General features: G+C 43.5%; 1 protein-coding gene across 1 annotated transcript in view; it reads right to left on the bottom strand.

Annotated features, from left to right (window-relative positions):
* Window positions 1-27,361, bottom strand: part of LOC111150738 (laminin subunit gamma 1) — a 124,061-nt gene that overhangs the window by 2,927 nt on the left and 93,773 nt on the right. The window contains exons 7-26 of the mRNA XM_022508312.1: window positions 27,175-27,273; window positions 26,947-27,083; window positions 26,275-26,397; window positions 25,998-26,187; window positions 25,373-25,485; window positions 23,042-23,263; window positions 22,732-22,920; window positions 16,947-17,192; window positions 16,309-16,462; window positions 15,554-15,696; window positions 14,440-14,618; window positions 13,151-13,307; window positions 9,238-9,443; window positions 8,735-8,814; window positions 6,786-6,923; window positions 6,110-6,254; window positions 4,905-5,054; window positions 4,537-4,651; window positions 3,335-3,534; window positions 1,847-2,005 (exon numbers count right to left, since the gene is read on the bottom strand). Of these exons, the coding sequence (XP_022364020.1) occupies window positions 1,847-2,005; window positions 3,335-3,534; window positions 4,537-4,651; window positions 4,905-5,054; window positions 6,110-6,254; window positions 6,786-6,923; window positions 8,735-8,814; window positions 9,238-9,443; window positions 13,151-13,307; window positions 14,440-14,618; window positions 15,554-15,696; window positions 16,309-16,462; window positions 16,947-17,192; window positions 22,732-22,920; window positions 23,042-23,263; window positions 25,373-25,485; window positions 25,998-26,187; window positions 26,275-26,397; window positions 26,947-27,083; window positions 27,175-27,273 (3,145 nt within the window). The remainder of the gene's footprint in view (window positions 1-1,846; window positions 2,006-3,334; window positions 3,535-4,536; window positions 4,652-4,904; window positions 5,055-6,109; window positions 6,255-6,785; window positions 6,924-8,734; window positions 8,815-9,237; window positions 9,444-13,150; window positions 13,308-14,439; window positions 14,619-15,553; window positions 15,697-16,308; window positions 16,463-16,946; window positions 17,193-22,731; window positions 22,921-23,041; window positions 23,264-25,372; window positions 25,486-25,997; window positions 26,188-26,274; window positions 26,398-26,946; window positions 27,084-27,174; window positions 27,274-27,361) is intronic.

Below are 27,361 nucleotides of genomic sequence, written 5' to 3'. Positions count from 1 at the left end.
AACGCTGGACCTCCACAGAAGTCACAGCCAGTCTCACTGAGCCCTGACAGGCTGTTCTGCGCATCCTGGGAGAGGCTGAGTGACTTCGCCATGGGCAGCAGAGAGCGATGCTACCGCGTGCAACCTGCGGGCTCCAGCTTCCTCTTCCAGGACAACCATCAGCCTTTACTCTTTTGACGAAAAAGGTGATGTGACAGACTCAAACAACACGGGCTCGGTGCCATGCCTTTAGGACTGACGTCCATACAAATGGGACAGGGTGCGTGAGGCTGCTTTGTGTTCATCAGAAGTTATTTACCAGAAAGAACAAAGATGGATGCTCTTCCACCCTCTGAGCGGAATCCATACCCTCTTTTCCAAAGCTCATCAAGAACATAGCCTTTTCCTCCTTTCCACAGGCTCTAAACCCACCATATTAAAAACCATATTAAAAATGAAATGCAGGGGCACCTGGGTGGCTCAGAAAGTTAAGCCTCTGCCTTTGGCTCAGGTCATGATCTCAGGTCAGGATCTCAGGGATCGAGGCCTACGTCGGGCTCTGTGCTCAGCAGGGAGCCTGCTCCCCCCGCCCCCCGCCTGCCTCTCTGCCTACTTGATCTCTGTCAAATAAATAAATAAAATCTTAAAAAAAACAAACAAACATGAAATGCAGAGACCCTCAGCACATACGAGAAATGGGTATTTTTTCCTATATGGGAATTTCTTTCTGAACCATCCCTTGCTATAGAAAATTGAGACCGTCCAAAACAAAACCCCAAAAGTGAACTAAAATAGAGTGTTTGCACGAGGGTGCTTCCTGTTACCGCTTTCCTAGAGTCTTCTCTACCTAGATCAACAGGGTTAGTATTTCTCCTTCCTGTCCCAAGGCGAAAATCAGCCAGAGTAAAAGGCCTGTTTTTCCACAAGAGTGGGAAAAGGGTCCCTTGCTTGGGCTGCTAGTGCACAATTAAACAAGTTCATTACGGTGACTGTAATCAGACTGAACTGCAAAGTTATGTTTCCACTTTGAAAGCAAAATAGAGCATACAGGGGCGCCTGGGTGGCTCAGTGGGTTAAGCCGCTGCCTTCGGCTCAGGTCATGATCTCAGGGTCCTGGGATCGAGTCCCGCATCGGGCTCTCTGCTCAGCAGGGAGCCTGCTTCTCTCTCTCTCTCTCTCTCTCTCTCTCTCTCTGCCTGCCTCTCCGTCTACTTGTGATCTCTCTCTGTCAAATAAATAAATAAAATCTTAAAAAAAAAAAAAAATAGAGCATACAACTGAAAAACACACCCTTGTTCTTTCTTGGGCCATGCATTCCTCAGTCAATTTTGTCACCAACAGTGTTATGTATATACATCATCACAAAAGGTAAAAAAAATAAATAAATAAAAAAATAAAAAAAATTAAATTAGATATAAGTTTGGTATGTTTTTGTCATCATCAAAAATGAAACACAAGAAACTGGTCTTTGTCTCGAGAAAGTAAGTTGCTGGGATAACAAGAGTAGGAAGGAAATTAACTTCTCATTGTATTCCTTTTTATTTCTTTCTGATTTTATACCATGTGTGAATCACCCATCCAAAAACACAACTACATACTTTTCAATGTCCTAAAACTTCAATGTGTAAAAAGGAATGTTTTGCTTTTAATGGAGAGAAGCTTTGGGACAGGACAATTGTGCAATAACCGCACAAGAGATCCAAATTCTTTGTCTTCTATGTAAGTTACGAACCCGATTCTTGGCCAGAAAACACAATGAAAAACAGAAGTCAATATGAAAGAGACTCTTCTTAACAAGACGGAGAGACCCTTGTCATTAGACACCCTCCACTTTCTGCCCACGAGCAAACAGGCCCAAACTGCTTACCATCCCTGCCATCATCATATCCTGGTCAGCGTCCTCCTGTTTTTTCTTTAGCTCCTTTTCTGCTTCCTGTAGTTGTTTCAACATAGTGTTCACTTCGTTATCCAGGTCTGTAACTTCTGCAAAAGTCCTTTCGGCTTCCGCCTTGGTGCTCGTAGCGTTCTAGGCACACAATAAAGAACTACTAATGAAGAAAAGCTTTCCTCTTTCTAAGCTACATTCCCACACCTTTTATAATCTGTACAATGGTTCGAAAATATAACCCAGAAAGAACAGGGCAGGAAATTACACTATATGCTGATTTAGAGTACCATTTATTTGGGTTCCAAACAACAGGAAGGAAAGAAAAGCTAGCGTTACCGCCTAACAAAACAGCACTTTATATTTTATAAAACACTTCCATTTCTTTCCTCTTGTTTGTCCTTAATATTTCTTGTTCTATCACTGCTGTTTTTAGTTGAGGTCACATGGCTAGCAAATAGAACACTTACATGGTGTACACTTCCCAGCACATCATACTGGTTAGACCCTTTGACTTGGATACATTTTCAGTTCAAATGCAGTAGCCTCGTTCTACTTGGCTGTTCATCACAAGATACAAAAAGACCGTGATCCTGATGTACGAGTATTTTATAAAATATAATTAATCCTAAAACCAACTTGTTCTAAGCAAACTAAAAAATGTACGTGATTCTCAAACACATTATTTTGAGAATCTGTTCCAATCTCTCCTTTAAATAAAATAAACAGATTTATTCCTTTAAATAAGAAAAAGCCAGCTTAAAGAAATTATTCCTTAAGATGATCGTAGAAAGGGGACGACACTTGGGTGGCTCAGCTGGTTAAAGCACAGGACTTTGGCTGAGGTCACAATCTCAGGGTCCTGGGATGGAGCCTTATGTCAGAATCCATGCTCAGTGGGGAGTCTGCTTCTCCCTCTGCCCCTTCCCCACTCATGCTCTGTCTCCCTCTCCAATAAATAAATAAAACCTTAAAAAAAAAAGGGAAAAAAAGAGATGAGTAGAAAGAATCCTAGCAGTGGCAGCTAAATAAGGTAGGGCTCAGATATAAAATATGCTCGAAAGAGGGGCCTGAGAGTTTTACTGACCTGGAACTCTACACAAGATTGAAAAAAAAGTCAGCTGTCCGTGTCAAAGAACTGCGTTTATTTGAGAAGAGTGTGATTTTTTCATGCAGGGCACGCCATGGGCCCATGAAGCCATCCCCCTCCTCACCACGTAGACCCTGCCGCTGAGACAACAGCAGAAATGTTCAAGGGCCCTTCCAATGATTTCAATGACTCTCCCTCTTCGGTCAACGTACTTAACTACTCTAACTTCCCAGTAAAAAATGAACAAAGACAGTTTAAGATAATCTTACTGGAGTTGAGGAAGAAGCCTGCAAGGGCTTTTAGGGATCTGGAAAGAAACCAGAAGAGGACTAGAGAAACACAGGGACAGAGACTGCTGGGGAGAAGGGCGAAGCGCACACCTTCTGGACGGCGCTGGCGATCCTCTCCGCCTCGTGGGCCTTGCTCTTGGCCTCAGTGGCGTCCGCGGCAGCATTGCCCAGCGCCAGCTGGGCCTCCCTCGTCTTTTCGTTGGCTTCCATTATCGTCTGGTTGATGGCAGGGATTCTCCTTAAAGCCTCCTCGGCAGCAGTCTTGTTATCGTTCACTCGTTGATCGAAATCTAAAATAAAGCAAGTTCAGGGAACGCATGTGAACTAGACTCTCAGCCTCAGCCAGCCAGAAGGGAACCTTTTAGGGAGCCGCAACGGGATTCTGTTTTACGAACAATGACCGTCAGGAGAGAAAAATGAAAAACAGCACAGACGGCCTTAAACGACGAAGTGCCCAGCTTCATAGATTCCTATGAAGAACACGTTTCTAGAATGAAGTTTATTTTCGTGCAAAGCAGTAAGTCTGCCGTTACTGCACGGCAACCAGTATTAAAAGCTGCAGTTTATTTAGTGTTCACTAAATGTGTTAGCTACTGAGTAAAGAGCTTTTTTCTATGCCTGTGAGGCAGGCCCTGTATCATTTTTACACATGAGAACTGAAGATTAAAGAGGGAGATAATTTCCCCCCAAGGAGTCACAGAAGTACGAGGTGGGTCAGGGATCCTCACCCAATCCCACTGAAACCAGAGCCCATATAGCCTTATCTTGGAAAGCTTCCATGTTTATAGACCCTACGGGCCATTTTAGCAGAGACAAGTCCAGGACCTGCCAGTGAATTGAGCACATTTCTTTTTTCTTTTGGATGAGGACAGAAGGCACAAAGAGAAAATTAAAAATAATCTCCGTTTACCAACACGAACCAGCTAAACAGGCATATCTTGATAACACGAGTTATTCTAATATCAGAAAATTTCCTTGTTTTTGGTTTTATTTTCATACTGAGGTACAAAGGGGTAAAATGACACGAGCTCTTGGATATTTCTTTGAAATCCCTCAGTATAAAAAAAAGTAGGGTGGAGGTTGGGGGATGAAGTTAATGAGTTAATGTAGTAAAAATCATTCACTGTTGAATTGGATGATAGATTTAGGGGATCTGTTATACTCTCCCCTTTCATATGGTGTATATTTTGAGAATCTCATGGTAAAAATTAAAAAAAAAAAAAAAAAAAAAAAGGAAATCGCCTCAGTGAAGAAAACATAGAAACTGACGCTACTCTGTGAGTCTTTCATACCCTTCAGGTTGTTGAGGATGTCATTGGCTTCTTGTAACGTATTTCGTCCCTTTTTAGCAGCTTCTTCTGCAAGAGCCTTGGCGGCATCTGCCCGGGCTAGGAGCTGGTCCGCAGTCTGCAAACACATGGCAGGATCAGAGGACACACCCTCCAAGGTGACTCCCTTCTTCCTCCTACCAGACCAGGCACCTCCCACCTTGCCACCTGCCAGCACGGGGCAGCTGGGCCAGGGCTCCCCACACAAGTTCTGTCCCTGAATTCCTGAGGGCTGGCGGCCCCTGTGCCGGGTCACGTCACGGACACAGCTCACGCTGGCACAGTTCCAGAGCTGGCCTCAAGGGATGAAGCCGCCTGCAAATCAGACCAACCTGCTGTTCAGTCTTTCCTTTCTCCAGAAGCTTCTTGACTTCAAGTTCCTTCCCTCTCATGTCCTCTCTGAGGTCCTCATAATCTTTTAATTTCTGGTCAATTAGACGGTCTAGATCCTCCGCTTCCTTCTTGATTTTATTTGCCTCACTCTGTAAAAAGCAAGTAAGGTTGTGACCTTGTAGACAAAACAATGACCCTGATGAAAAGGTAGGCTTAGTAACTGTGTTTAACGCTTAACACTCAGAGATATCTTTAAAAGAACAGCACAGGTCAAGATTTTATGGACTTTTTTTTTTTTTTTTTTTAATTGACGTATACTCTACACACAGTAAAATGCAGAGCACTTAGTGAGAGGAGTTTTGACAAATATATTGACCTGTGTAACCAACACCCCAAACAAGACACAGGATATTTCCACCCCAGGGAATTCCCTTGTATCTCTTTCCAGTTAATTTCCACACCTATCTTTTCAACAATGCAGCTGCCCCTGGTCTGGCTTTTATCACCAATTAGTTTTGCTTGTTCTCAAACTTCAAACATGCGAGATCAGACTGTATGTACTTGTCTGAAGAGAACGAACGCAAGCCTGACGGTAAGAAAACCACGTCAATGCCTCCAACATAAAAAGTAAACTATTAAATTTCAAATTCAATGTGAAAAATCGAGCATTTATACAGGGCCTGGAATGAGGATTCAGGAGTCGAGTACAGATGTAATAAAATCCTACCATAACCCCTAGTGATTCTTTAGCTGCCTAATAGCATCCTGATGTAGTTCTTTCATTTAAACCACTTTCTTTTATTTCTCTCTTGTCCTCAACCAAAGTGTGCCTGGGCGTAAGGGTCTGGGTGTACTCTGTTCTAATAAACACAAATATATAATAATTTGGATTTATATTAAAGACTTAGGAGTGATTATTCCTATCACTGAAGTAGTCCTTGCTATCTCTATAATCACGGGATTCTTGACCTCAGTAAGTGAACATACCTGAGGCAGAACTTGACACTATCAGTGAGTCAGCTGGAGGACAGAGGAGGTCTGGGACAGTGACAGTGGTAGGGCAGTCAGAATAGCTCTTACCCAGACTGGGGATGTAGGGGGGTATGGGGTGTGTGTGTGGGCGGGGGAGGCTGAGGCCGCGTGCTCTGGATGGGTGACGGCAGTGGCAGCCAACCCCTGTGCATGCAGGTCATCCAGCCCATACCTCCAGGGCTTCCGAGTCCACGGGTGTCAGCTGGGCAACGCTGGCATAGATCTCCACCGCCTTATCTCCAGCCCTTTTGGCCTCCTCGTGTACCCGGGCAGCTTGCTTCTCCAGATCCTGTGACATGTTCTTTGCTTGTTCATACCTAAGGAGCAAAAGATTTAACGAAAAACTTAGTTGCTTTTGGCATCTTAACCTTAACCACACTCATTCGGGTTCAGATCCCTGCAACAGAATTTCCGAAACGTCAAAGAAAATGCTATTATTTAATACCAACACAGCTTAACTTTAGATTTCATCTGTTCACTTCTATTTATACCACATGGTTTTTACCACCTCTTTCTTTTTTTGGACACCTTTTAAATACTTGTAGCTCAAGTATATTTTCTCTACGGACTCTAGGATACTTTCTTCTTTTTTCCTTGATGCAGAAATTTAAGTATCACAGCTAGTCTTGTTACCTTTCTCTGTGGTTACAGAAATTGGAACAAATAAAACCTCTGCGGCTCTACAGCCCCTGCTCCAACCACTGCACCGTTTCAAAAGTAACATTAACAAAAGAGATCTTCCTGCACGGATATGCTCTCTGAATCCATCGGCATTTAATTTTTCATCGAACTGGTTCTACTTGCAAGCACAACTGAAGGGCCATAAGCCACTTTGAAACAACACTCACTTTCTATTAAGTTCTTCAATCTCAAGTGCTGTTTGGTTTTCTCCCGCCAGCGTTCTCAGAAGCAGATTATAGGCCTCAGTTGATGTATCATTAGCTGTCTTCGCCACACGTACGATGTCATCGGCTTCTTGTTTATGGCTGTATAATGTAAAAGAAAAAATAAACTGTGAAACAGAATGACTTAATAGGGAAAAAAGCAGAATTCAGGTAATGCTCACCTTGTTATATATACATTTACTAATATGGACAGAGCCCTATAAATATTGAAAAATTCTTATAAATTGGGAACTCTGCAACCATTTCAGTGGGGCTAAGTTTACAACAGCATTCTACAATCTGAGAAAATGGTATTTTCCAAATGACATTTTCCTATAAAGTTTATAGGGGCAAATGTCTACATTTCTTCCAAAAATTGCTTCTAAATAAAATCCTTTAAGAATAATTGATCTGGGGGCGCCTGGGTGGCTCAGTGGGTTAAGCTGCTGCCTTCGGCTCAGGTCATGATCTCAGGGTCCTGGGATCGAGTCCCGCATCGGGCTCTCTGCTCAGCAGGGAGCCTGCTTCCCTCTCTCTCTCTCTCTCTCTCTCTCTCTCTCTGCCTGCCTCTCTGTCTACTTGTAATCTCTCTCTGTCAAATAAATAAATAAAATCTTAAAAAAAAAAAAAAAGAATAATTGATCTGTGAAACCATGTATGCTGGCAAGAACTCATCTAGACTTAAACAGAGTCCCAGACCTAATGTTTGATCCCTACTCTGGTTCAGTTACTACATAGTCTTGAAACAGCCTCCAACTGCTCAGACTTCTCGTATGGAACCCAATTACTGGCAAGGAAAAGTAACCCAACACCAAGTGGAAAGCAACATGTCAACAGGGAATCCAGCCAAATAATGCAGATTTCAGCTGTGGAACGGCTAAAACTTCATAGTAGAGCTCTAAAACTTCATATTACAGTGTCACACTCCCATATATGGCCATTCCTTTTTGGTAGGCTAAGGTTTCTTTCAAAATTCCTGTATGAAAGACACCAGAATAATTTTATTTTCAAGACCTAATTTCCTTGGGAATTCTCCATATGTTTTCAGCTATCTTCTTTTAATCAGAAGATCCAGCTATGAAATCATCAATGTTCTATGAAATAAATGACACAGCTAACACATTTACATTTACAAAGAACAGAAAGAGAGCACACGGTTAAAGCAAGAAGCCAAAGTAATTGCTCTGAATAATGAGGCTAAAATTCTAATGTCGGGCTTACCCATGAGGTCTACTAGCTGCTCTGCAATTCATTCAACAAACAGTGACTGCGTACTTACTATGTCCCAGACGTCGTTTTAGGTATCGGAACTTTAGCAGTGAATGAGACACACAAAAACACCTGCCCTTCATGAAGTCTACATTCTAGCAACTACTTCAACAATTTTTTTTCAATTTCATACTCTCCTACAACTTCAGAGTTTTTCCTAAGGAACTATCTTAAACTTAATAATTTAAAAAAGTCTCAAAAAAAAGGAAGAGTGAAATGGTCTGTTTTCTTGGGCTGATTTTCCAAAGGTACTATGGGTTAGTAAGTGTTCTCTATTAAAATCTGGGAGTTAAATGTTTTTGTTAAAAATTAATTTTAAAAACTAAAAAAATAACTAAATTCAACTGTGCTTCTTAGTTATCACTTTAAGGTTTTGAAATTAAAAAATCTAAAAATGTTATAGTTTTCTTTGAGATGTGTAAATATAATTTCCCTCCAAAGCATCATGTTCAAATATTCAAAGTCAATATTCTAATTTCAAAGGAGAGGCAAGAGTACACACAGCCAATAACATTCCAGAAAAGAGCCAACTTTGCAAAAGTGGGTTATGTGAAAAGTGTCTGTGGGTGAAGGAGGGGACAACACGTCCACACTGTAAGGACAGTTATAATTTAACCATTAAGACACAGGGATCTGGAGCTTACCGTTCAGCAAGCTTTCGTGCCTCTTCTGCCAAAAGAGTCATGTTGTTTGGGTCCCCTGTAGACTCCGGCTGAGTGATTGACTGAATTGGAAAAGAAGCACTAATCTTAAAGGACTGAACTATTTAAATTTAATAAAGCAAGTGTCAAAACCAAATTTCTATTAGTAAAAAGGATGTCTCAATTAATTCAAAGATTTTTCATTAAGATCAGCATCCTTGACTACAGATTATGATTTCTATTTTCACCAAAGGAGAACGGAAGTTTAAATTGACTAGTGCCATAGAAGGAACAAAGCTAGAGAAAGGACCCAGATGTTCTTTGGTTTTTATCCCGTTCATGATAAACTATTTAATGACAACTTTGAGCAACGTGGCTTTCTGGCTCCATGCTTAGAGCCAAAAAGACACAAAGAATCAGTTTCGCTGAACCATTCAGTTGACAGTAAGACTTGCTACAAATTACCAGGGGACTCCTGTGCCCCAGCCTCAGACCTTCCCACTCACCACATTGGCAACAGCAATCTTTGCTTTCTCAAGTTCTTGGGTCGCGATTTCAATCAGCTGCTCTGTGCTCTCCACCCTGGCACGGGCTTGCTCAGCCAGGTTTCCAGTCTCTTCAATGGTATTGCGGATGTTCTGTAAACGGCTAATTTGGCTGGATAAGGTGTTATTCACTCTCTGGAGGCGGTCCATCAAATTCTGGTCCACATCTGCAATGGCAGTGCAGAAGAAAATCCATAAATGATCTGAAGCGGGGGGTACCTATTTCACATGAAATCCGAGGCACGACTTTATTTTTCCGAACACAGATCTTTCTGATAAGCTTTCCCTAAGCCCATCAGCAGAACTGGTTAGTCCTCACTGTGCCCAATAGTACCCCCACTGTTGAATTTATCGTACTGCCTCCAGTTGTGTGCCTGTCTGTCCCACTGGACTATGAGCTTCTCTTCCTTACTCATCACTACATCCCCAGTCTTACACGGTGACTGGCAAAGAGGAGACACTCAAGAAATGTCTGAGGAAGGAAAGCTTTGATGTTCCAGCACATGCCAGATTTAATCATAAAAATACAATGTTACTGAAAGCATTATCAGCCCTGACAGCTGGACATTTTACTAAACTAGGGAAAAAGCTAGGTTCAAACCAATGTTGAAGTAAAGGCAAATTAAAGTGAAGGCAAATAAAAGTGAAGGCGAATTAAATTCATTTTGTATTTTAAACTAAATACAGATTCTTGCTGTCCCGTCCAACCCCCTGGCAGAGGCAGGTAATTTCTTTTGTACAGAGTTCTGCTTTTGAATAGTTCTTCAAATTGTTCTTTATTGATTGTGCCCATTCAGCTTAAATCTCATACCAGGGTCTTAATAAAAAAATAAAAAGATAAATGTATACCCGTGTAAATATGGTTCTGTGATCGTTAAAATTCTCACATGTCATGAGGGTATATGAATATACAAGAACCATGAAGTCCTATCCAAAACTGATCAGTTCTTATTTCAGCAAAATGCTCAGAATTGGCATTTAAAGTTTTCAAGGAATGTGAGAAAGATGAGAGGTCAAAGTTAAGATCAATAAAGTTGAATACAGGTTTGGGAACTAGCATCTGATAAGCAGGGCCACCAAATACACGTGCTAAGTTGGTGCAGTGTGAAACTCGCCTAACTGTACACAGTGGCCTTGCTTGAATGATCAGACAATTCTTTTGATAATCTAAAGATTTTTAAGAAAATAACAAAAGACCAAAAAATGTTGAAATCGTAGAAAATCATTTAGAGTCAGGAAGCATAAGCAGCCACTGCAATTATAAAAGACCCTTTCCTTTAGACCTTCAGGAATGTAACAGATACCAATCTCTCTGGCCAGCTTTTTAGAGAAACATCAGGAACTGAAAAGAGAACAGATAACCTAACTGGTAGGATCACTTTGAATGACTTCAAATTGCAAAACCTAATTGCATCATATAATCTCCTTTTAAAGCTGTAGAATAAACACAAGTTTAAACTACAAATAAGTACTCAGGGGTAGTTTGAAAGGATAAATCATTGTGGAGATATTCTTATTCTTGGCTAGTTTGAACCCAAGTGAGAAAGGTCAGCCAGGAGCTCCACGAATCAAGTCTTAGTGGGAGAAGACTTTAACCCTCATCTCACTATGGTGGCTCCCCGAGCTAGGAGAAGCAGCATCCTGTTATGTTCCTGCCTTTCAAGTGGCTCAAGGGGAGGTATGACATTCATGGCTTTCGTGAAAGCTTCTGTCCAATGGAATCACCTGCCTGGGTAGAGGAAAGCAAATGGTCATTATGGCCGGAGGAGGCTAGATGTAGCTGGGGCTGGCCAAGATGTGGAATGGTGCTGGCTGACCTCCCTTTCCGGCCTCTGGACTGTTCCCGTGTGCTCCTGGTGTGGGCACCAGAGCTGTGTGCTGGACCCCAGCTCTCAGATGGACTCAGCAGCACTTAAAGATAACCCCATATTCAATGCTTCAATGTATATGGCAGGACACACGTGAATTTGTTATTACAAGAGAATACATTAATGGAAAAATGTGTGTCGCAAGTTTTTGTCAACAAATGAACATCCTAAAAAAACCACTAGTGTTTATACAGAACAGGAAACATTTAAATTCTTCTTAATCTATGTTTAATACTTAAAATGTTAACAACAACACAAAAAAACAAACACATAACTGAAGTTAACATGAACTATTAACCTCTCATTTTATTTTTCATTTTCTAAAAATTTACCTTAGAAAACAATTTCTGGACGCTCATATAAAAATTAAACAAACTGGCCAAAACCAGATGCATCTCATTACTCCCTTCTTTACTTCAATAATTTTATAAAACCAAAATTATATAAATATTAGGGATATCTACAATAAGAAATAAGGAATATACTTAATTTTTGTTGACTATACTCTGACAGGAAGACCTAACTCCAAATGGGTAGATTCATAAACTCAATAAAAAGGTCAGTCATTGTGGTCCCAAGTATCCTAATGTTAATGAACATTTGCTGTGAGTGTCTGTGAACACTTTCATCTCGGTGATGGAAAGCCCCACCCCCCCCAAAAGTGACCTCAGCCAGATAGCAAGTACTTCGCTAGAAGGAGCACAGTATTATTTATCTTTTCATTATTGGTGTTCAGCACAATGCCTGGTAGGCACTCATAAGTGTAGAAAAGGATTTGTCCAAATTTAGGAAAAAAAGCTTAATTCAGAGTAAGTAATAAAAATAAAATATTAGGGGCACCTGAGTGGCTCAGTGGGTTAAGCTGCTGCCTTCGGCTCAGGTCATGATCTCAGGGTCCTGGGATCGAGCCCCACATTGGGCTCTTTGCTCAGCGGGGAGCCTGTTTCCCCCCCACCCCCCGACTGCCTCTCTGCCTACTTGTGATCTTTCTCTGTCAAATAAATAAATAAAATCTTAAAAAAAAAAAAATATTTAAGTGTGGCTCCATTGGTTGTATCCAACTCGACTGGTTCAGGTCATGATCTGGGTCATGATCGAGCCCCTCATCAGCCTCTGCACTCGGCAGGGAGTCTGCTGGAGATTCTCTTTCTCTCTCCCCCTCTGCCCCTCCCCCTGTTCGCTGGCTCTTGGTCACTCGCTCTCAAATAAACAAATATATCTTTTAAAAAAAGTGATTTTAAAAAAGTGATTCAAAAACAAGTAAATAATTTAAAATAACTTTTTCCTACTTGCAAAGTTTTACAAATTCAAGTTCCTTTGAAGTTAATAAGGTATTTTAAAATAAACTGTTTTCTAAATCTTAAGCCAATCCCTCTGCTTATCATCAGTCTCATCGGATAATATATGGGGGAGCAACATAATTTCAAAGGACATTAAATAGGCACATAATATAAAATATATGCTTTTACATGATGTTACTAGCACATCTGTTCACTTATTAAACAGAAAATTTCATAAGTAGGCACTAACTTCTAATCTTTCATAAATACCAGGTGTTATGTATTTAGTATTGACTTGAAGACTACAATTTTTCCTTATGAGGGTCCTTTCTAAGGAAATAAAGCAGTGTAGAAGATAAATTCTCACTCAGTAGACTGACAGAAGAATCCAACTTCAAATTTTCAACTAAAATAACGCACGCCCAAAACACATACCTTTCTTGATTTTTAAAAACTGTTTGAAAACACTTTGTAATGGAACAGATTTAACACCTGGAATTTCAGCATTTAATAGTTTCTGATGTGTTGGGAGAATTATTTTTGCTTACTGTATCTTAAAACAAGTTCTTGTATTTTCACATATTGTTTTAAAAAAATTCAGATTCTACAAATAGTTTAAAAATTGAGGAAGAATTTTATAAAGCCATACTAAATAACCTTGAACTAGGAGCCATGTCTAAAGACTGGGCCATCTGGCAGGAGTTACCTACTGGTTAACATGTATACCTTTGACATCCTGGGCCTCTCGAAGGAGGTCCATAACTTCTCTCTCTGCTTCCTTCAGTCTGTCCTCAAAGGCTTGATCTGTCACCGCCTCTTCCCCAGTTCCAAGGTTTGCTATGAGATTCTCTAATTCCTGGAGTTTCACTCGATGATCAGCGACCTGAACATAATCAAGGTAGAAAAGGGAAAGGCAGCACATGCAAATATTCCTGAAGAACTCAGCGGTACTTCCCGCAGGAATGATCATCAAAGGGGCGCTCACCCTATAAATACGTAGGTCTATACACTCCACATGTTATCTACTTTTAAACAGGTAACATGGGTAGTTTTAATTTCTCTGGCTTCAAGAGAAAAACTATCAAGCCCATTCCTTTGACATGAAACACTACCTGTTGAGGATTCTCCAGTTCTCACTTCTCCCTTGCATTTTAGATTGCTCTCCTGATACCTCCACTCAGCTCTGATGGGTATCTCAACTCAACATCCAAAACTATACTCTTGACTTTCTTCTCTTAAATCTTCTTCCCCTGAGTCATCTCCATTTCAATAAACAATGCCTCCATGTACCTTAAGCAAAAAACCCAAGATGCATCCTTGGTGATTCTCTTTCTCTATCCTTGCCCCCCTCTAATACCCTGCCCCCCAAACACACATACTTACCCAGTTCAATCCAGGCTTGCCCTTTTGCCCTACTCCTAACCATCATTCTTCACATAACAGTCAGAGCATTCTTCTTAAAATATAAACTGGATTTCCTAGCTTAAAACTGCTCTGTGCATTCCTGCTGGATATGGAATAAAATCTACATCCCTTCCTGTGGTTGACATGGTGTGACATGAGCTGTCTTACCAACCTCTCTGGTCTTATCACAAACCACTCCCTCCTCACTCAGGAGGCTCCAGACACCCTCCACCTTTGAGGTCCTTGTACCCCACATTCCCTCTGCCTGAAACAGCCTACCCATCACTTCTCATTAGGCTTGTTCCTTCTTATTCTTAAGATCTCACCTTAAATAAATGTCCTCAGAGAGGACTTATATAAAGTCGTTCTCCCAGTTATTCTCTGTTTGTGTTCTTTCTGGCGCTTATCTTAGTTACTATTTCTTTATTTAATTTTTATTATTTGTCTCCCAACTGGAACATAAGTCTTTCAGGACAGGGGCCATGCCAATCTTATTCATCCTTTGTTCTCTAGTGCTCAGTACACAGGAAGCACCCATTCAAGGTCTACTGAATGAATGAATGAATGAATGATGAATGAATGAACGAGCAACTGCCCTGTTGACAGCTTACCTTATCCTTTACCAGCCGGTAACAGGCTGGACACTCCTGGCAGCCAGGCCAAGACCGATTGTAGAAATAGTTCTCTTCACACTGGTCACAGCGATTTCCCACAAAACCCTGTTTACATTCACAGCGACCATTGTCTTTGCACTGGAGTGAAAGAGATCCCTCGGGATGACAGTCACAGGCTGCAGAATAAAGTAAAAAGAGTCTATGATAGAGAAAGGAAGGGAGAATGCATTGTCTTTTAACTCAGATTGACATGAGTAAGCTGATGGTACTCTCATCATACGTAGGTATGTTTTTGAAAAACAGGTCAAATTACGAGAATTCAAATGGTTAAGTCGCTCAGTAGAGAGAACAGAAATTTTTAAGCAAAACGAGTTTTAAAGTACAAAGTGCAGCATCCCTCGGAAGGGACACATTTCCCGTCACTGAGTACTTACAGACATTAGACTATTAAACTCATCGGTGCCATTTCATGCATTTCAAGAATTCTTCTCTACCTCCATGTCTCTGCTGTTTAATATTTCTCTCATTAAGGAACTAGAAAACCCAAATGCTAATATGTATTTTGCATTATTTTATAGTTTGTTTACTCGCTTTGTTCTCGGAACTGGGTCAATGATTTATGCTACATTCCACAGGAGAAATGAAGGAATTCAGAAAGCAAAACACCAAACGGTTCCGAGGCTTCATTCCAGGCAAGTGTTTACGCCAAGGAGAAGCAGATGTGTAGATGCAAGCGCACCAAGAGGGCCCCAAGGGTGGGAAGCGACTGGTAAGCCAGCCAACAAGTGAGCTGTGAGCAGAGTCTCCCTGTCTCATTATCTGCTCTAAGAATGTGCTTTTTGTGAAGCACAGTGGGAAAGCCCGGTGATCAAAGGAAGACCTTCCTTGGGAAGACAAAAGACTGGAAAAAGAATCAGAAATGGGACACAAGAAGATGTAAGTAAGGTGCCTGCCAAGGAACGAGAGAAGCTCTCAAGCCCCGGCTTCAGGAAAGGAGGCTTTTCACAGCCTCAAGCCTCTGTGAGGACTTAGGTACAGCCCTGACTGTCGACGTCCATGGTCCTAACTGGAATCAGGAAAGACTCAGAGCTCTACGCTCCCAGCTCCTTACGTTTGCAGCCTTCGGGCCCAAAGCCGAAGTGGTTGAGCTCGCAGCGCTCACAGTGCTGGCCTGCGATGCCGGGCTGGCACTCGCACTGGCCGGTGCGGACGTCACACTGTCCATTGGTGGAACCCAATGCATGGCAGTCGCACCTGCAAATGAACACGTGATGTTTCTCCCGTGAGAAAAACAGACTCTAAGCAAACCTTCCTCCCACCCCCGCTCAGTGCAGAACTGATGTGATTTGTACCAGAAAACAGAATCTAAAGGGCTATTAAAACAAAATGGTAAGGGTCATTAAGCACCCGAGGTTCGAGCAATTTCCATGAGTTCTACTCAGAACCTCTCTTTCTAACCTCACCCACAAACAGGGTTAGTCCACTCCTAAAACCATTACAAAGGGGCTCTCCAACCTGGCACCCCCTCGGGGCTGACCAGGAACTTTGAAAATAGAAACTCCCAGGCTGCAGGCCCCCGAGAGCCTGACCCTGAGCATCTCAGACAGCGCCTCAGAAGGTGTCATGTCTGAAAGGTCGCCTGGGTGACTCTGACACCTCTAGGGCAGCTTCACTCCACTCCGCCCTCCCAGTAGCTCCAGTACCACTGTCCAGTACTGCCTCTCAAGTGAGGCACTCAAATAATTCCTGAACAAAATCGAGGCTACCGTTACGGGTAACTCATAAAAACCCATCTCTCACAATGGAAAAAAAAAACAACAAAAAAAAAGCACAGCGTCCTTCCCGCAACGGCAGCCGGCGTCTCACCTCTCACAGCCGCGCCCGCTCTGCAGGTTGTAGAAGCCGGGCTCGCAGGCGCCACAGTCCCGGCCGGTCACGTGGGGCAGACACTCGCACTGGCCCGTGACGGGGCTGCAGCCGCCCTGCTGCGACGCGGTTCCGTAGCGATTGCACGCACAGGCTGGGGGGAGAGACGGAGACAGCAAGAGATGCAAGTCACCCGACAGAAATACTAAAATGTAAGCAGCACAGATTGTTCTGATTTCAGCTGATCAGCGCAGCAGCCACGAGTCGCCCATGGCTACCGAGGGCTTGCGACGTGGCCGGTCTCGAGAGGGGCTGTGAATGGGAAACACACGCTGGATTCTGATGAGCTGGTACGCAGGACACAGAACGTGGCTCTCCATAGTTTTTAGTGGATGACTCATTGAAATGATATTATGGTAGAGTAAATAAAATACAGGATTTAAAGACAACTTCATCTGTTTCTCTTTATTTTGATGTGTTTACAAGAAAACTTCAATTATACGAGAGGTTGATACTACGTTTCTGCTGAACAGTGCTGCCTTAGACCAAGCATCCGTAAATATCTAAACCAACCGCAAGATGAATTCTCAGAATAAATGAGTACGACTGTAACAGAACCTGGCCGATGGCTAGATTACCTTTGCATTTGTCTGCTGGGTTGGGAGCCAGGGGATTTCCAAAAAACCCATCTTTGCAGCGGTCACAGTAGAAGCCAGCGGTGTTATAGATGCATTTCAGGCACTCTCCTGTCAAGCGATTGCAATTGCCAACGGCATTGGGGTCGATGTTGTCATTGCACTGACAGAGGCGGCAAAGCCTCACAGGGCCGTTTCTCCCCAGAGGGTCTCCAAAGTAGCCGTCGTCACAGAGCTCGCACCTTTTACCTGCACATGAGACAATCTGCTGTTATGCAAGAAAGGCCTCAGACGTTCCTGGTGCTACTGCGCACAAGCAGTCTGGTTACCAAGTGCGCAGGTGAACCATCAGGTGGGGGACAACATGACACAGTGGACAGGGCACCAGCCCAGGAGAGCAGCGGACCGGGGCTGCAGTCCTGGCTTGGTGCCAGACCAGTGGAGTGCCTCTGGGCACATCACCATTTTGCCATCAGAAAGACAGCACCTGCTCTGCCTACTGCACTTCACCTGTCCTGAGGACTAGCTATCATCGTGCATTCAAAGTGCTTTGTAAATGAGTCGGGCTCAGGCCCAAGGGACAGCGCATTCATATGTTTGTTTTGGTTTATGATATTAAAAGAGATGAAGTGCCCCTCAGTACCATCACTTTCCTATACAACAGAGCAAGCAGGACAACTCCCTAAAAAAGACAAGACATGGGCTAATCCTTCGTTGAGCTCTGCCAACTAGTACAGAATCAGAGTATCTTAGAAGAGAACTCAGAGACTGCCATTTGCCTCCAGCTTCTATTATAGCAAAGGGATCAGAGAGATTAAGTAACTTGCCCACAATCAAACAGCTAGAATCCAGGACTCTTTCCAGCATACTCACTGCTCCTCCTCCTTCCTTTTCTACTTTCCCATCATTATTAGCTCAAGGTGGAATCTTTTTTTTTTTAAGATTTTATTTATTTGACAGACAGAGATTACAAGTAGGCAGAGAGGCAGGCAGAGAGAGAGGGGGAAGCAGGCTCCCCACCGAGCAGAGAGCCTGATGCGGGGCTCGATCCCAGGACCCTGAGACCATGACCTGAGCCGAAGGCAGAGGCTTTAACCTGCTGAGCCACCCAGGCGCCCCTCAAGCTGGAATCTTAATATCTTTGTAGCTGACAGGGAATGAATTAACTTAAGCTTCTGGAGAAATAAAAGTTTGCTCATTTGCTCATTTAATGAACATTCGCTGAGCATCTCTTACACATAAATGCTGTTCTCAATTGTCGGGATGATGTGGTGAACAAGGTAGACAAGATCTCTTGTCGAAGTTTACACTATAGTTGGGGGAAAGCAATCCACGGATACCTAAATAAAAAGATTATTTTGGATGAGGATAATCATAACAAATTAAACAAAACAGAGCAACATGACATAGTGACGGGGTTAAGGGCTACTTCACTGGGTGGTTAGAGAAAGCTCTGTAGAGAAGAGATACCTGGGATGACAACGGAAAGACAGGAAAAAAAAAAAAACAACAACAAACAGCCATGCTAATATCCAAGGAAAGAATGTTCCAGAAAAACACGATAAGCTTACAGAAGTAGTAAGAGCCAATCATGTAGATCATAGTATTTAAAAAAATCTGGTTTAAATTAAGGTACAATGAGGTGATATTAGAGGGTTTTTAAAGTGACATGCCCTGATTTACATTTTTTTTTAAGATTTATTTATTTGAGAGAAAACAAGTGGGGGGCAGAGGGAGAGGGAGAAGCAGACTCCCCACTGAGCACAGAACCCTGACAAGGGCTTTATCCTAGGACCCCACGATCATGACCTGAACCAGAGTCAGATGCTTAAGGGACTAAGCCACCTAGGTGCCCTCGATTTACATTTTAAAAGGATTATCCTGGCAGCAGTATGAGAATGGACTGCAGGGAGACCCATGAGGAGGCTCTTCCAGGCGAGAGACCACAGTGGTGTGGACCAGGGCAGTGGCAGTGGAGGCCGTGAAACTCAGATGTGAGATCGAGCCTGTCACACATGCTGGCTGACTGCTTCAGGAAATAAAAGAAAGAAGAATCAAGGACAAGCCTAGGATTTTAGCTTATAGCCGGAGCAACTAGGTGAGTGGTAGTCTTTTCACTGAGATGAATAAGACTGGGGAAGGACAGGGTTGGGGTTGAAGAAAAAGGGAAGAAGTCAAAGATTTAGCTTGGATTTGCTTAAATTTGCGATGCCTTTAGCCATCTGACTCAAGCAGAAAATTAAAAAGACACGTTCAAATTAGCAAGACCTGAAGAGAGTTTAATAAGGATACCAACTACACGAGTGTGGACAAGGTGTAAGCAATCCCAGGGGACAGGGTAGCCCCGGGGGTAGTGACTGTGGGGCTCTGTGACCTGGGCCTCAGGGGCTGGGTGGAGGGAGCAGTTAACCAGAATCTCACGTGAGGAAGGGCTGTTTGGAGAAAGCCAGTGTCAGGAGCTGAGAACCCTGAGGAAGGTCACTAAGCCACAAGGACCCCCCTCGACCCCAGAGAGGGGGGCCTTGGACTAAAAACTCTGCCCCACCCTCCCCCCATCTCTCTGATCTCCTCTAGGTGCTTCCTGATCCCTGAACACAAACGGAGGGCCCATGTGATGCATGGGTACAGGTGCCCTGGGGTGGAAAAAATGAAGAAAGGATGTGCAGGGACAAACGGAAGGCTTGTAGCCCACCAGCCAAGCGAAGATGGCAAGTAGGTAGCCGGCGCCCGGCAGAGAGTGTGGTCAGGACCTAAGACAGATTTTTCAGGAGGCACCGAAAGCCTTTTGAAGCTAGAAGACGAGATCTGTTCACCTGAGGGGAGAATACAGATCAAGTGGACATGGGAGTCTCAGGCTGAGAATCAGAAGTGATAAAAGGAGCCTCAAGAGAAGAGGGACGGAAAGAGACCCAAGAGAGGGCAGCGTCCCCAAAGACGAAAGGAGAAATGTGTGGGGCGGAGTGAGCAGTCACCAGGGTCCCGCGTTGCTGAGACCGGGTCAGAGGAGGACTGAAAACTGACCCCTGCGTTTGGCAAACGGTGGTAACTGGTGGTCACTGGTGAGGCGAACAGAACAGAACCGAACCTATGGCTGGGGGCGGGCTGGGAGAGGAAGAATGGATGCTACGCAGGCCCTTCTTGTCTCTGGTGTGAACAGTTACCAGACCCTCACCCGAGATCCTTCTCTAGATCAGGATTAGGACAGCACGTCAGCTCTGCTTTTTCACAGGATCACTTGGCCATTCTAGATAGGATCTATATTAAAAATGCTTTGGAACCTGTTTTGAATAAAACTTTTTTTTTTTAATCTGGTAGAAAACCGAAAACAGGGGTGCACGGGAGCCCATGGAAAGCTTTCATGCCAAAGTACCTTCTGGCAATAACAGCTAAGCTATCCTTTTGTCTCAGTCCAGGATGTAGGTTCAAGTCCTGGATGTACTACTTACATGACTCTGGGCAAGTTAGGTACTTTTTTTTTTTGCCTCAGCTTTCCTTATCATTCCTCCCCCTCCGGGGGAGGCATTGTTCCTTCTCCTCTAGCATGGTCTTAAATTTACCTGTGTTTCCAGCTATACTTTTAGCCCCTGAAGAGCAGGGACCGTCTCTTATTCATTTCTGTATTCCCAAAGCCAGGCACTCAAATAAATGTGATGAAAAAAAGAGTATCATCATCATCATTATTATTAATTTGCCTCAAAAGATCATTTTAAAGGTCAAATGTGAAGCACAGCATGTGCACGGAGCTCAGGGGCTACAGGCAGTTCTTCTGTTCTTCGCTTGTCTTCTAAATGAGAAACATCTTACCCCGTATCTGCAAACTCTACTCGTTAGCCAAAAAATATCTGCATTCATTCAACAAGCATACGCGTCAGGTGCTATTCTGGGTGTTGGGAATACAAAAGTCAATAGAACAGACAAATGTCCCTCCTGTTGCGGAGCTTAACAGGGGTTAGGGGCTTGGAAGGGGGAAGATAGACAATGAATAAATGAATAAACAGAAAAATACCAAGTGTTTAAAAAGTGCTATGAAAAAAGGAAAGTGGGATATAGGACTAACGAGTGACGGCATCATCTTCCGCAGGGTCTATGCTGCTTTGCACGTGGACCTCTACAGACTCACACGAACACCCGCAAGTCAGATGGTAACTAACAAAACAAACATAGCTCACGAGTCTTGTGTGAGAGAATCTGGTTACAGACTAACAAGTTTACAACATTTTGCAAGATCTCCTAGAGGACACTCCATCGCTCCAGCATGTATCCCAAGTCGTCTCGACTCACCATTTGTTTTCTTCAGCATGGCCATGAGAACATCTCCAATGCTTACCTTAACTTTAGGCTTGCAGTCTACCCAACGGACCAACAGAATGAGCAAACGGATCTCTCATCAAAATGCCATATTAAGTACATCTAAGAAGAGATTCTGCAGGGGGATGCTTGCTATATGCTGCGGCAGCAGAGTGGAAAAAAGGTCCTAAAAACCTGAGGGAGTGGTGTAGGGCGGGTTCATTGCAGAAAGTGATGTTTCAACCCAACTCCAAGGTAAAGATCGGAGTTGAACAAGAAAAATGAGGTCTGGGTGGAACAAGCTGGGGTAAAATGTTCTAAAAAAGGCAGACTGTGCATAAAAGGACATAGAGTGTGGCTGATCTGATGGATTACAAGAAGCCCAGGACAGCTACAGCGGAGACCACAAAGGCAACAGAGGGTAACGGGGAATGAGATTGGAGAAATCCATCTGTGAGCCGCTGTTGGGCCACTGTTTTATAATACACGTACACAAAGAGTAAAAAATCTGAAAGTCTACACTGGTGTCTACCTCTTATTTTCTCAACTACCTTAAGCAAATGATTGAATCCCTCCATGTTGCAATGCCCTTGTGCTTAGTGTGGGGTCAGAGGAGTAGAAAAGGGAAGATGGGGCATTTTGATGTTTCCCTAGGATTAAAGAGTGTTTTGATGATGTACAAGAGATACAAATTATTAGCTGAGTGGTTTTTTTGTCTCACTTATTTTCAGGCAGCGATATCTTTTGAAGAAAAAAGTCTGTGATGGAGTCAAGGGTTCTATCAGAAGCCTAGCCAGAACCTCACCATTACATGGAGGCTGAAGTCAATGGAGGAATGGTCACCAGTGACCTCCTCAGTCAGTCAGCAAGACTGTTCCTTGAGTAGTTAGGAAAGATCAAGTTTTAGGTTCTTATCAAAAAGAAAGACTCAGAGAATAGGAACAGATGTCTACCCAAAGCTATAAAAATATGTTTTCCTAACTAAATGTGATGGGCTCTGATGCACTGAAAGGACTATTGAAGAAAGAACAGAATGAATTTAAAGAATTTAAAAATTACCACTTTATATCAAGAATCCCAGGACAGCCCCACAAACTAAAAATCAAGCATTGGTTCTCATCTTAGGTGGGAGAACACACGGGGGTGGTCATGAGCTCCTCCAGCGACCAGCCAGGCAGCTTGGACATGTGAGTGACTTCATGTCTCTGTGCCTCAGTGTTCTTAGCTGTAGTATGGGGATCCCAGCAGAACCCACGTCAAGGGGCTGTGAAGATCACTGAGGCAGAAGGTGTACAGTGCTTAGAGAAGTACGTGGCTGTAAATGTGTTAGCTATTGTTTGTATCTGATATGCATTTTATGAATCCATAATAAATCTCTTTCATGCACAACTTTTGCCCGCTTAGATGACTGTAATCACGGCGCCAAACAGCCCAACAAAATCTGCAAGTCCCCCAGGCTCTGCGCCCTAACGTATTTTTGTCAGATGGAACACGGACTGACCGGTGGTGCCAGTAGGACAGTTGGTGCACACCACCTCCTGCGTCTTGGGGACGACGGCACAGCTTGAGCCCCCAGGACACGGGCAGGGCTGGCAGTCGGAGGAGGTACCCGAGGTTGGGCCACCGTAGTACCCATCGTCACACTTCTCGCAGTGGGGGCCGGCCGTGTTGTCTCTGCAGTCACAGACGCCTGTGTGGAGAGGGGGTGTGAGAAAACAGGGAGTGTGCCAGCAGGTAAGACCAGGAGCACTTTCCTGCCTGTCCGCTGAAGAGGATTTCAGTCCAGCGGCCCCCAGAGCTCGTTGTCTCACCTGTCTCAGGGTCACAGGTCTCGCTGTGTCCGTTGCAGGTACAAAGCACACACGGGCTGTACGGCCCGAGACTCGGAGTCTCTCTTCTGTAACCCGAGAGGCACATCTCACAGAACTGCCCGCCGTATCCCACAGGACAGGTGCAGGACTCCACCCAAGTGGCAGGCACCCCGGGCCCCCGGCCAGCGCTTGTCAGGGTGACATCATTCAAATACCCAGCACCTGCGTGTGGTGTAGATCAGAGAGTCAGTGAACGGGCTTCTGTGTTCCAAAAGCTTACAGAAAGGTAATAAAGCTAAAGAGGAATCAGACACAAAATTCCAGAGACAATCAGCCATTGGCTTAACTTATCTATTGGGGGAGATAACTTGAAAACAGCATTCACGACAATCATGGGGCACCCGGTGCTGAGGATCTGGAAGGGCATGATGGCAAACACATCTTAAACACACACCCAACCAGCTCTGTGGGGTTTGACAGGTGTCTCAATCACCAATATATAAAAGTAAAAGCACAGGACAGTATTCTGGGCCAAGGGGAGATCAGAGCAAGAAGGTAGGAGACAAGAGTCTGTAGCCATTAAGCAATGTTTCTGTTCTTTTGCTACAAAAGCAGGCCCTGACTGTAGAGTTCAGGGATAAGACAGCAAGGAACACACCTGCCAACAAGCACCACTCAATTATTCCTTTTTTTTGCCTGGCAGAAAATAGGAAAAACTGGTGACCAAGTTTTTCAAAGATTTTTTATTTATTTATTGGACAGACAGAGATCGCAAGTAGGCAGAGAAGTAGGCAGAGAAAGAGGAGGAAGCAGGCTCCCCACTGAGCAGAGAGCCCAATGCGGGGCTCGATCCCAGGACTCTGGGATCATGACCTGAGCTGAAGGCAGAGGCTTTAACCCACTGAGCCACCCAGGTGCCCCCCAAGTTTTAATATTCAGGGCTATTTTGGCAAATGTGCAATAACTCCAAAGTCAGTGTGCCGTATGTCACAGTGCTTCCCGGCTTCCAGAAGAAAATAAAAACAGAGGAAGCCGTAAATTGGTTTAGACAAGTGGGTCATCCAACCCAACAGGGCCTGTGACGGCCTCAGCAGGAACATGCCACCAAGTGGCAGTCCTTAATTACATCATCCTTTCCCTATGTCATGAAATTTCACCTGCCTTTTATAGAATCCTTAGAAACTGACCACCTCAGGCTGAAGGACATCTCTTCTATGACTGCTCTGAACTTAGCTACTTTTAATACATTTATGGATTTTGTCAACAGCTAGATCATGAGATATACCCATTGGATGATATGCTTCCAATTCTAACCATTCTTACGTCTCCCATCCTAAAAAGCGCTCTTCCTCTCGAGTCCCTACGCTTGAATGATAATCCACCTCTTTTCCTTCCCTTACAGCCAAACTTCTTAAAAGAATAAGCTTTATTTTACTTCTTTACCTTCAAATTACTTGTCAAAGCCCTGCAGCGTAACTTCACTTTCAACACTTCTTTAAAAAAAAAAAAAAAATCACCAATGATTCCTTAGTCCCCAATCCGAAATCCAATGGCACCATCTTTAAAAAACCCATTCATTATTTCTCTTCCTTAAAATTCTTTTTTCTCCCTTAAGTCTCAACACATGGCCCTTAGATAACTATGTTTCTGGGTAGTCAACCTTTCAACTCTAGATCTCCAGTCCTAACTTATTCCTAAGCCCCAGACCGTTATTTCTAACAACTTACAAGATACTTTTGTCTGGATATTCACGTAGGCATCTCAAAAACCAACACATCCAAGCTGCAAACAAGACTCACCACGCCACACCACCTCCCCTCTGACTCCACCCAAACAGCCTGAGCTTTCTACAGAAAAAGGTCCTCATTTAAAAAAAAAATTATAAGGAAGGATTTTAAAGGCATATTGAAAACAGCTCTGTTTAACATGATAATGAACCTTCACTCAGGAATTTATAGTTTTTCATGATTTAGCTGATAGTTTAAAGGGCTTGATAATTAATAGCAATAAATAGAAAGAAATAAAGGTTAAGCATGTGAGCTGGCAGAACTACAGGTAAGATTCTTAGACTATGTTTAGATATAAAGTCACCTCATTAGTCTTAGTCATTATAAAACAATGCCATTTACTAATTCTAGCAAATTTTCTCCAGGTCCTTGAAAGTGGTTTAACAAGTGCATTAATTTTATACATAATTCATGTATACTGAGATAATTCATTCACTTCTATAGGACCAATGCTATAGTATTGGGACTTTAGAGATCAAGTTTTGCATTATGCAGACCCTTCAGCCCAATCATCTTAATGTTCTCAAATTATATCATAACTTACTTCTCTCACTATACGTCCCACGGATTTTGATAGAGGTCAAATTGTTTAAGAGCTTCTGAAATTCGAAAGGGGTAAGAGGAGGCCTCCAAGGGTAATCTGTTGCTTCATGGAGCCTAGAGAGAAAGAAAGGGCCACGTTAGCCCCGGTCAGGACAGCTGTGGGTGCTGAGAAAGCATTTCGTATGCATTTCTGCCACCAACAGTGCAATGCTCTGACTATCTAACCAAGTCGGAAACGGGTCTGTTGGTTTAATAGTACAGCTGGAAAGGGCACAGTAAATAAAGGGAAGGCTTCCTCTTCCAAAATCATCTTTATAACCCCAACTTTTTTTTTTTTTTTAAAGATTCTATTTATTTATTTGACAGAGATCACAAGTAGGCAGAGAGGCAGGCAGAGGGAGAGGGAGGGAAGCAGGCTCCCTGCTGAGCAGAGAGCCCGATGCGGGGCTTGATCCCAGGACCCTGAGATCATGACCTGAGCCAAAGGCAGAGCCTTTAACCCACTGAGCCACCCAGGTGCCCCTCCAAACGTTTTTCTTCAACAGCTTGAGGCCTGATAAGCTTAGGTAAAGAAACCACTTTTACAACTCCACTCAAGTCAGACTTTACAAAGAAGACCATCTTACCTGAAGACGTATTTCACAGTGGTCTCACTCGGATAGGCATTGCCCTGAGCGATCAAGGGCACGGACACTCTCAGGCCAGCTCCCTCGAGCACCAGGTCTTCTGCAGAGAGGCGAGTGTCTCGCCTGTCCACCCGAAAGGAGAAGGAGAGGTTCTGACCATAACTGAACACCTGCTTGCCCAAGAACTTAGCTGCAAATAGACACAGTGGTGGGCAAGGTGAGAAGGAGAGTAGACAGGAGCACTCTTCACACCAGACTGCTGCTGAGCCTTACTTACCGGGAGCAATGAAGTACCTAGGGAAGTAGCTATCTGAGATGACGGCAATATCCTGCCTCTCAGAGGACCACTCCAGCGACGCTTCAGAGCCGTCCCTCTGCTCCACACGCCACCCGTCTTCATCTGCAAGCACAGGAAGGAAGCACATCACACTGTGAGCATCCTGAATTCAGGTCCTCTATACAACACCAAAAAATACAGAAAGTCACCAATAAGTACTTCTGAATACACGGATCCTACGACGGTACCTGTGTACGCTTACCCTCAAGCTATATTTTGATTTTACAAAAGTTTATCCTATAGTAAACCGTAAATCCATATGTTTTCATTAAATTAAAAAGCCAAACAGGGGACGCCTGGGTGGCTCAGCTGGTTAAGCCTCTGCCTTCGGCTCAGGTCATGATCTCAGGGTCTTGGGATCGAGCCCTACATCGGGCTCTCTGCTCAGCGGGAAGCCTGCTCCTCTCTCTCTCTCTCAAATAAATAAATAAAATCCTTAAAAATAAATAAAAAACAAAAAGCCAAACAGAGAGCCAAACAAAAAAACTATTAACATTTAAAAACGGAATGTTGCCACCATCAAAAAAATCCTCAAAAAGTTACTGATTTTTTAAAAAATACCATAAGTCCAGTCTCTTAATTCTGGGAGACAGAAGGGAAGGTCCAAATTACCGATCTGAAAGGTAGAGGTTATCGGATAGATGCTGTAGCCGACAGCATTTGTACAGACAGAAGAATGCCCGAAGCAGAAGCAGGGTGTGCAACCCCTCGGATTGGAGGGTTCCAGATTAAAAAATCCAGGTTTGCATCTGAAAAACATAAAGATATAATCAGGAGTTTCTTGGACTTGAAATATGAGGCCAGAAAAAAACAGTACGGCCAGAGGAAAAATGCACTTACCTCTCGCAGCTGAAGCCTTCAACGTTGTCTTTGCAAACACATCTTCCTGTTTCAACATTACACTCATCCACGCTGCCAGAAGGATTGCAAGAGCACGGCCTGTGGATGGAGACAGGAGTAAAACAGAGAGAGAAGAGAACTGAGAAAGAAATTCCACTCTTAAAGTCAACCTTTTGTTGGACATAAT

Source organism: Enhydra lutris, unplaced genomic scaffold (assembly GCF_002288905.1).
Source record: "Enhydra lutris kenyoni isolate GAN:26980312 unplaced genomic scaffold, ASM228890v2 scaffoldscaffold24, whole genome shotgun sequence".
In the NCBI taxonomy this organism is placed as follows: Eukaryota; Metazoa; Chordata; class Mammalia; order Carnivora; family Mustelidae; genus Enhydra; species Enhydra lutris.
This window is presented reverse-complemented; position numbering and strand designations above follow the sequence as displayed.